This window comes from Chaetura pelagica, unplaced genomic scaffold, assembly GCF_000747805.2.
Source record: "Chaetura pelagica isolate M959 unplaced genomic scaffold, ChaPel_1.0 scaffold83, whole genome shotgun sequence".
Classification (NCBI taxonomy): domain Eukaryota; kingdom Metazoa; phylum Chordata; class Aves; order Apodiformes; family Apodidae; genus Chaetura; species Chaetura pelagica.
Window position 1 is genome coordinate 5,390,880 of NW_009952893.1, and position 10,489 is coordinate 5,401,368.

The 10,489-nt window shown below is 36.3% G+C and overlaps 1 protein-coding gene across 1 annotated transcript in view; it reads right to left on the reverse strand.

The window, feature by feature from the left end:
• Positions 1 to 9,873, reverse strand: part of NCOA2 (nuclear receptor coactivator 2) — a 73,419-nt gene extending 63,546 nt beyond the window's left edge. The window contains exons 1-2 of the mRNA XM_009995599.1: positions 9,791 to 9,873; positions 8,787 to 8,959 (exon numbers count right to left, since the gene is read on the reverse strand). Coding sequence (XP_009993901.1) covers positions 8,787 to 8,959; positions 9,791 to 9,873 — 256 coding nt within the window. The remainder of the gene's footprint in view (positions 1 to 8,786; positions 8,960 to 9,790) is intronic.
• Between the last annotated feature and the right edge of the window lie 616 nt (positions 9,874 to 10,489).

Sequence of the window (10,489 nt, forward strand, 5' to 3'; positions counted from 1 at the left end):
ACACCAAAACAAACAAGCCAAGAAAATTATATATAAATAATGGTCCCTCTGAGTTTTCCAATCTTTATTTAGAACTTACAACCTTGACAACTTTTCCTACTCTTCTCCTTTTTTTAAATTTTTTTTTCCATTTCCAAGTGAATAAATTGTTATTTTTAAGCACACTTCCTCTGCAATGTTGAACATAGGCCCAGACCTAATTTTACATACAGTAACCTGTCCCTGGGAGAGAGGTTAACCTTCCTCAAAAGGATCATGTAAACCACAGGTTGTTCCAAGTCTTTCTAGGAAAATGTGCCTCAGAAGAAAAAGTGCCAGTAAAGCCTAACACTCTTCATGATCATAAATCTTAAGATGACAAGGGACAACTCTAACTGTCTAGCTGGATCTCTGTAACACATCCCAAAATGTTTCACCAAGTGACTCCCACATCATGCCAAGAACCTCCACTGAATTAAAAGATACATTTTTGAAGGACATAAAAATCTGTTTGGGAGGGCTGATCCTACCCACCAGTTTCCTCATTAAGGTGCTTCAAACTTAAATTAACTTCCCACTAAGAATGTGCACCTTAAGTCTGAGTTGGCTTTAGCCACAGACTCCAAGTGTTAGGCCATATTCTGCCTTTCCCTGCTAAAGAGCCCTCTGTGGCAGGCATATTGCATAGGTCCCTTTCCCTTGCTGCATCAGTAAGCAAAGCAAGGTTTGAAGGAACATGCCTTCCTGCTTGAAGATACTAGAATCATACAATGGTTTAGGTTGGAAGGGACTTTAAAGATCGTGTAGTTCCAACCCCTCTGCTTGGGCAGGACACCTCCCACTAGACCATGCAGCCAAAAGCCCCATCCAGCCTGGCCTTGAATACTTCTGGCAAGGGGGCATCCACAACTTCCCGGGGCAACCTGTTCCAGTGTCTCACCATCCACACAGTGAAGAATTTCTTCCTGATGTCTAACCTAAATCTACCCTCTTCCAGTTTAAAGCCATTACCCCATATCCACTCACTATATGGCCCTGTAAAAAGTCTGTTCTCAGCTTTCTTGAAGGTCCCCATTAGGTACTGGAAGTCTGATATAAAGTCTTCCCAGAGCCTTCTCTTCTCCAGGCTGAACAACCCCAAATTTCTCAACCTGTCTTCACACAAGAGCTGCTCAGACCCTCTGATGATCTTTCTGACCCTCCTCTGGACTAGAGCATCAGTCACCAGAGTACACTGCTACTTATTCCAAAGGGGCATGTGGATAGCTCTTCAGATAACATGGCAATATCTGCAGCATCTTCAGTTATGGAATAGTGATTTGTAAAGTTTTTTATTTAGCAGAACTTATGTACCTTTCTGTACTTCACTCCATCTTCTGACATTTGCTTTGATCTTGTGTGAGCTAAGAAAGAGTGGTTTGCTTTCAGAAAGGAGTGTGTGCGTGTGCAGTGTACACATAAGAGCTCCCAATGTCCCATAAAACATATATAGATATGCCAACACACTTTAATGATGAAAGGAAAGAGAAGATGTCCATGTTTTGCCTCTCTAACCATCTGAGGACACTCACTAGCAGCTCTACAGTGTACAGGACAAGGTGAGTAAATGATCATTTGCCACATCATCCTTCAAACTTCAGTCTGTATTTTTACCCCAGTTGCACACAGTGCGTTTTTAAAAAGAAACTGAAATTGTAAGTAGTAATTGTTATTCATATTCTCAGTCATTCTACACTCAAGGACCCCTATTTCTAACTAACTGTGCAGTTGTCCATATGCAGAAAGCATTACAGAAATAACAAAACACATGACTTGGAACAGATGCAATTATCTCGATTCTAGTTTGAACACAGAGAAGCCTTTGATCAATACCTCTTTAATGTGCTGTGAATCCGCAGGTTTTCAGAATTCAAAAATGGTATGAAAGGCATTGTGATCTACTGTGAGCAAATATTCTATTATTACTTTTCAGGCTGCAGTCTTAAAAAAAGATAAAAGCTGTGTAACAAAAGCTGGGTTCCTTACAATAGATTATCGTATTTTGACTGAAGTATCACCTCTACTCTCAGTAAATTAATTTGCTATTCCATAAATTAAGCTCCACAGAGACAGTCAAGGTAACCTGAAGTCTCCCTCATTTACTAGCTTTACATGTTGCTGAGATTAGCATGTTGCATTCACTAATCTAAAGCATAAAGCCCTGGTGTTCTGCTTTCAGCACCTTTTACACTGTGTACCTTCCAGCAGTAAGAGACTACAAACACAAACATGAAGTCTTGAATCAGAAGCCCCCAAATCCTAGTTAGCACCTAAACTCAGTACTTCTCACGGAGGACACTTCTGAAGACAGCTGTTGAGAAACACTAAACTCAGGAGTTAAATTCATGTTGTAAAAGCCTGGATGTCAGTCTGTATTTTTGTATTTTATTTTTTTCCCCAAATTTAAAATGCTAAATGCATTTATGATGTTTACAGTTCATAAGAGAATAAAGAATAAACTGCAAAAGAAAAACAGAAAAGTTTTGAAGGTTAAAGTGCTCCATAGCAGTTTAAAAGCAGCCTGAGAACCATACACTATCTGCAAGAAGACTACCTCCAAAATCCTAAATTTCAGGAAGAGATGTCTCCATCTTCCTTATACAAGACATTTTACTACACTCCCAGAAGCCTAATATACATAGACCAAAGTAACAAAACCAAAATGTTAATGAAACTATTCGTGCAAAAAATGACCACTTTTCATAAGAGCCAGAAAAGAAACTGATGATCTGGCATTACTTAAACCCAGTTTAAATTCTTCAGTGAATCAGTTCTCTGGAGGCATGAAACAGTAAAGTCAACATAACTGGATATTTAGCCAAAAAGTTTTACAACATACAGAGAAAGATCAAAGCCATTTTCAGTGTATCACTCGCAGCCGTAGGTAAAGGAGACAGCAAAACAAATTCAGTAATAGATTTTTTTTGGTAAATGTTCAGCATAAATTGCTCAACTTCACAGAAACAAATTCCTCTGACACTTAATTCAGTCTTAAAATCCTATCAGGCTGAAAGTACAGTACATATAAATAATAACAGCCATGCAAAACTATTTAAAAAAATTGGCATAAATCTTATATCTTCTGCCATCTCAAGTGTGATTAACATAAAAAATATAATTACAGTAAAACTGATCAACTGAAATATTTGCAAAGCAAACAAAACAAAAAAAAACCCAATACAACACAAGTCTGCATATATTTCCTTGTCTTAATATCCTATTTTGGTAAGATATATATGCACATAACTTTAAACCTTTAAGTAGTTCCACTGACTTAACAGGGATTACTCATCTGCTTAAAGTTAGGCAGTTGCTTAAATACCTTGTGAAATATGAATCTAAATTCAGATCTGATAAAGTCAAAGTAGCAGCAGATAAAGTAACACCTTATTACAGTTTTAAGACCATGCTGTTTTCCTTTAGCAAACGATTTTACTTGCATACATACCAGTGCTAGAGGCAACAATACCCTGGTGGAGTGACCCTGTGATTAGAAAGCAATACTACTATGGGGAAGCAACAACTGTTTTTGCTATCAAAAGTGAAACAAGAAAAAGAAGATGCATGTGATTAACAACAAGCCTTCTTAATTCATAGAGGTACCATAGCTCTTGCATGTCTCTCTTTACCAAGTACTTCTCCCAACACTGTTTTAGCTTTCACATGGTCTGTCTTGTAATGCTATTCAGGAAACAAGATGTGAGAACTCAAAAGTGTAAATTAACAGCTAGACTATAATTGCCACCCTGATATCCCTTCCCTCTACTGATCCAAAGAACACAAAACTTCTTCAGAAACTGGTGACATATGAAAGCTGGACTCCGCAGCAAATGGAACTGAGATGTACAATTGCATTTGGGGATACTTTGGCACAGTGGGTTATATCACACTCTAAATCTAAATAAGACAGGTGAATCTAAATAAGACAGGTGGATGCCATCATAAAAAAAAAAAAAAAAAAAAAAAAAAAAGACTAGAAAAAACAGAGAGACATGGAGAGTAGAAGGAGAAAAATAAGAGATGCAGACCTGGAGTTTGATAAAAGGTACTCGGGGGACTAGAGAAAAAAAATAACCACCACATCTTGTACTTGATGTCAGGACACATTCTTCAGCATGCCAACTGAAGGTGTCAGAGGAGACTGCTTAGCTAGAGAAACTGCTGAAGAAGCTTAAGGTGATCTTCAGTATTCTCTGTACCTACTGCATTGCTGATATCCAGAGAAGAGGGCAAAAGCAAAACCAGATAATGAAGAAATGAAGGTTTCAAAGCCTGAACCAGAAGACATTCAAATAGTGAAATCAAACACATAGTCTCTGCTTTAAAATGAGAGCTATTACCTGCTGAGACTGAGGTCAGCATGATGGATAAAGACAGCTTTTAACTATGGGGGGGAGGGGGGGGCGGGGAGCAATCAATCAAAAAAAAAACAGAGAGACATGGAGAGTAGAAGGAGAAAAATAAGAGATGCAGACCTGGAGTTTGATAAAAGGTACTCGGGGGACTAGAGAAAAAAAATAACCACCACATCTTGTACTTGATGTCAGGACACATTCTTCAGCATGCCAACTGAAGGTGTCAGAGGAGACTGCTTAGCTAGAGAAACTGCTGAAGAAGCTTAAGGTGATCTTCAGTATTCTCTGTACCTACTGCATTGCTGATATCCAGAGAAGAGGGCAAAAGCAAAACCAGATAATGAAGAAATGAAGGTTTCAAAGCCTGAACCAGAAGACATTCAAATAGTGAAATCAAACACATAGTCTCTGCTTTAAAATGAGAGCTATTACCTGCTGAGACTGAGGTCAGCATGATGGATAAAGACAGCTTTTAACTATGGGGGGGAGGGGGGGGCGGGGAGCAATCAATCAAAAACAATAATGAAAAGAAAAATGCTAACATAATGAGAGGAGTTAGGCAGATGACAAGATTCAAGGAAAAGGACTAGTGTAGGTATGAAATAAAACAAGATTTATGTAAACAATTCAACTGATTATAAACTAAGAAAGAAGAGAATCCAGACTAATTTTGTTGTCAGAATTTTGTTGTCTTCAGATACGAGAAAACATTTTCAGCAGTACTTATACACCTGAAATTAATCTGTCTTGAGTGCCAAATTTTTTTCTTAAAAATAAGGTTTGACCCTAAAATCAGATACTATTTTACTAAATATATTTCTTAAGTACAACCAAATGGCTTCACAGCTTCTTGGCTGTCTGGCATGTAAAGGAACATTTATCCCCAGTGGTCTTTACACTTGCCTAGAACAAGCCTTTTTAATTAAGCACATGCAAATTGGAATTTACTGTGCTTATGCAGATCCATGTACATTATGAACACATCTGCAACATATGTGACTCTTTCAAAGTAACTTAATGTAGACTGCAAATAACAGGAGAGCTTACACTTTCATGACCACGTAACATAACCATAAGACCACCATTTCTAATAATTTTCACGTTACAAAAACCCCCAAATTATATTTTTTCCCAAGTGCTTAAAGAAACACAAGTCTCAAGAAATACCCACTTAAGATTTACATTAATACAACTTCTATTTCATCTAACTGCTAAATTCACGTTTTTTCATCTCCTCCAGATATCCACAAATCTCTGTAAGATCACTGTAAGGTAAGATGGCAGAAGTCCTCAGTAGAAAATTAAACCTCTGTAAAGAAACTTGTCTTCATTTTACCAAATGCTAAAACAATTTCAAAACCCAGATTAAAACATGCCATGGTTACATCCTCCAAATACCTTTAATTCTTCTAAAGAATTCAGTTACATGCATATATTTACAACTTGGTTTCAAATGGTAATAAACCGAATCTCTAACATACCACAACTAAAGAATCTTTGAAGTATATACTGTGAGAAATGATATAAATATAACAGATATAGTATTGCAAATATATACTTGCCTACAAAATAGATCAGGATGACATTATGCTAAACTATACAGCATTACTACAGCAAAATATCTATTACATTTTTCAACTACCAGACCAGCAAGCTTGACATGGGAAATTAAACATCTATCTGTATTTCTTCCTTCCACGTTTTCATTCCTAAAATATAGAATGAAGTCTCCTTGTTAAATCTCAGTAGCAGCTATAAAACTTGTTGCTTTCAGTAGCTTTACAAGGTATTTATAACTGACGGTGCCTTTGTAAGCAATTAGACCTTAATGTGCAATTCTATTCATAGACAAAGAGGAAAATTTGTGAAGAATTTTTAGAATTTATTTCAGATACCCAGCTGCTTTACTGAAACTTCTATAAATAAAACTGTAAAAAAAGTTTTCACTAATTTAAGCTAATCTATCTTTGAAGAAATGCAGAGAAGACCTACTGCACAAAAACTGAACCATCTTAGTTTCTCTGTGTTAGTGTAGAATCAGTAATTTCAAGTAGTTCATTTAGCAAACAGGTTTTTTTGTGGTACTCAACAGAAGTACAGGTGGTACTGTACTCTTCCTGTAGTTTAAATGTTTACTATGTGTGAGTGAGATTTGTTAATGAAATGCCTGTTTTAAAATAACATTGCATTTCAGAATATGCTGTCATCTGATTTTCTTCTTAAAGGAAAAGCCTTTTAAATTTGCCACAACAACAAAGATGTAGCTTCTATATAGGAATTTATATCAAACTTACGAGTTTAAAGGATTGATTTCAATTATTCTAATCTTCGTTTCTACATCCTGAGATGCTACTAATGACCCCCTTGAAGGTCTCAGTCCTTGGCAATGCCCCACAGAGAGGCTTAAAGTCCGGCCTATACCAGCTATGAGTTTTAGGCACAGACCTAACCAGTTATCAGACAGTCTAATTGTTCTCTGCTGAAGAACCTCATGGAACAAATGAACTTCATAAAGAGTAATTTAGTATCTTTACTGCTCCAGGGTTGCAAACTACTACTAGTTGAAATAAAAAGCATGCACAGCATTTTAGTCTGTCTTTATAATTGTATTTTCAGTTGGTTTTGCAATAAAACTTTATGAGCTTAGAAAATGAAGTGCACATTCGGCTCTGGTACAATTCCAGCCCATGATGATTTAAATAATTTACATGAAACCTGGTCTGATGAACGTGAACACTTTACTATATAAAAACTGGTTTTATGATACTGGCCCTGAACAACAAAACCCTGAATTTGCCAAAGTTGCCATTAACAAGAGCTAACTTTTCAGACGAGATGTCCTACAATTGCTGAGACAGTCACGAAGTGGACAAGCAGATTTTTCTCTATGCATGCACTTCCCAGGAAAACACAACCTTTTGTCCTTATCCCTTTACAGGAAAGCATAAAGAGAATGTGTCTCTTTGTGACAGCAAAACAAAAATCTGAAACTAAGAGTGAGAAAAAGAAAAAAAGGAAAAAAAAGTCTCAAAAGTCAGCAAAGTGCAAAATGATGATGGACACTATGCTAGGTAAAGAGGTATATTTCTAATATGTTACTCAGCAACTTCACTAGAGTATCCATTTAAAAAAATTATGGCAAGTGAGTAGCAATAAGAAGAGAACAAGGTGAGAAATAGGAACATACACAAAAAATAATCTATTAAAACCACTTCAGAGGCATCTAATACATAATAGGACACTTTCCACTTTCCATTTAACCTTGGAATAAACTGATGCCTGAAACTACAGGTCTACTCACCTACTTGTTTTAAAAGGAAATCTGATTCTAAATTATGCAACACTTGATCTCCACTTCTTTAACTTCACATATAAAGTATGGAAAAGAAAGCTTAATTTTTCCACAGAAATCAGAATACTGAACAAGTGAAAGACATTAGAGTGTTTGAAAACCAAAGGAATTGCTCTAAACACGTTTTATAAAGAGACTGCAATCTTCTAAATTAGGAGAAAAATTATATGCACCTACTTTAACAATCTGAATCTGACCCAAACACCTGCAGTTCCATTCACACCTGCCCAGAGAAGACAGACCTGTGCCACAAAAACCACCTCCAAAGATTTTCAGTTTCTGAAAGATTTTTTTTCTTTAGATAGGAAATATATCAAAAGAAAAGAAATAAAGAACCAATCTTCTAGACAAAGAACAGGAAGAAAACTATCATGTTCTCTGGTTTACATTTATAACAGGACCCTATCTAGAGATTAAAATAGTTTCAAATCTATTGTAGTTGAGGATATGATGTCATCATTTAAGGGACACAGATAATTTAGTCCACAATATCTATTCATACAAAAAAAAAAAAAAAAAAAAAAAAGGCAGGGCGGGGGGGGATGCAGAATACTTTAATACCCCACTCTCCTGGATTATTCCTATTTTACATGGATTCATCATCTACATACGAGTATATAAGTAGTCTTTTTATTTTTTCCCTAAAGCGGGGGGGGATGCAGAATACTTTAATACCCCACTCTCCTGGATTATTCCTATTTTACATGGATTCATCATCTACATAAGAGTATATAAGTAGTCTTTTTATTTTTTCCCTAAAGCCATCTCCTAGTTTAACTTTTATAAAAGCAAAACTGATATCAATTTCATTAGATGCACACACTGGACTCACCAATCTTCTCTCTCTTGGACATTTATGAATTTTACATCAAGCTCCTTTTTAAAATACTGAATATGATACTTAGCACACTGTTAACATGACATTACAGCATTTTTCATTACTGATTAATGAAAAACCTGGGAATTTGCTACAGAAAAGATGAAGAGACTATTGAGTTTGCCAAAAATAAAGTAACAATCAACACAGAAAGCATTCAAAGTTAATTAATCAGTCTCCTTACCTTGTTCTTTTATCTGACGAATTTGCTTCACAGTTTCTTTCAAGATTGCACATTTGTCAGGTTTAAAGTTAAAGTTGTCAATATCATTAAAATTTGCAAAAATCAGCTCTGCAAGTTCTTCAATGTATTTATTCTCTTGCTCACGATTGCGTTTCTCAGTACTTCTTTTAGGGCTGAAAGAGGAGTTCATAAAAGTGTTGTATTTAATGACTGATTGCTTGCTTTCTGGCTAGCTCAAAGATGGCTTGAGAATAGTTGCACAAAAACAGAGAGAACTGCCCTCTCTCACACACACAAAACTGTGCAAGTTTCTCAAGCAGAAAGGTTTCCTCTGGGACAAGGAAAGGACCATTAAAAATATTTTTCACCAACCCCTTTTCAAAAGAAGTTTGGAATTTGAAATTCAAGAGAGGATTAAAATTCAGGGGGTGGAATTTGAACACTTGCAAGTATCACTCCACAGGGGACTGAGAGTCCAACAAGTATCACATAGTGACCCATGTATGAGAAAAAAAAAGCTTAAAAGTTTAAGCCAAACAATCCATACTCCTTGTAAAATTATGACAAACAATTGCAAGAAAAAATGCTAATTGACTGGTAAAAATTGTGTTGGTAATGCAAATGCTATAAAACTGAAGAATATTTTTCAGGTCCCTGCTTATGACACTCAGGAGAGTTGGCAAAATCTTAGATTGCTAGATGAGGGACTGAAGACCCCTTGCAGTGATTAGCCAAAAAGATTTTTATATAGCTCCTATACTGCCACCAAAATTCCGTGTTTGGCACAACACTGGATTCAAACCAAACAAGCAAATAGTAGTTAAAGACAATAGCCCCCACCCCTATCCCAAACCCAAACCAACACAGAATTACTGAATCAAGAGTAGTTTGGTACTGACTTCTCTTTGCAACAATGGGGTAATTTTCCAACTGAAAATTATATGCATATGTAAGTTTTAAAAAAAACTTTCACTTTCAATGTTTTCAGGCATAACTGGTCTAACCTGGGTCCAAGCTGATCAGGATCCTTGCGTTTTCTTGACTCTGCCCTGGATGGGTCAGAGGTATTTTCTCCCATCCCACTCATCTTGAACACATATCAGCAACTAAAAGGAAGAAAGTGCAAGAAAGGGTTATGGTGGAAAAGTCTTGAGTTCTTTGTTAATATGTTTAAGTTTCTTGTTTCATGCTCAACTCAGTTTTTCCTTCGCAAATCTACCTTCTGAAACAGTTTGTTTGAAAGGTACCAATAAAAATACTGTGTTTATGACCCCACAAAATGCTATACAACACTGCTTCAGAAGAAAATTTGTGGTGGGCAAGCAAAGCGTTATCATCTCTACGATTGTTACCCGTATGTAAAAACAGGTAAGTACCTTTCATGCTTGGGCTGCTGAATTTTCATGGCTATTTTGCAAGGTTGAATGAGGAAAGACAAAGGGAAAGCCACAGTGCCACACAACAGAATCCAAATACACAAAATGAAAGTGTATCTCAGCTACACAAAAAAGTAGCACATGCAGCTTTTGCTAAAAATCAGAAGATAATGCTTTCACAAGTACATGTACAGTGTCAGAGAAATAGAACATCTGTCAACAGTAGAGACCACAGAGGAACTGATATTCTGTACGCATCATCTACTTAATAAGGAAAATAACTTCTCAAGGTATCCTGTGCTAAAACAACACAAGCTTATTTTGATT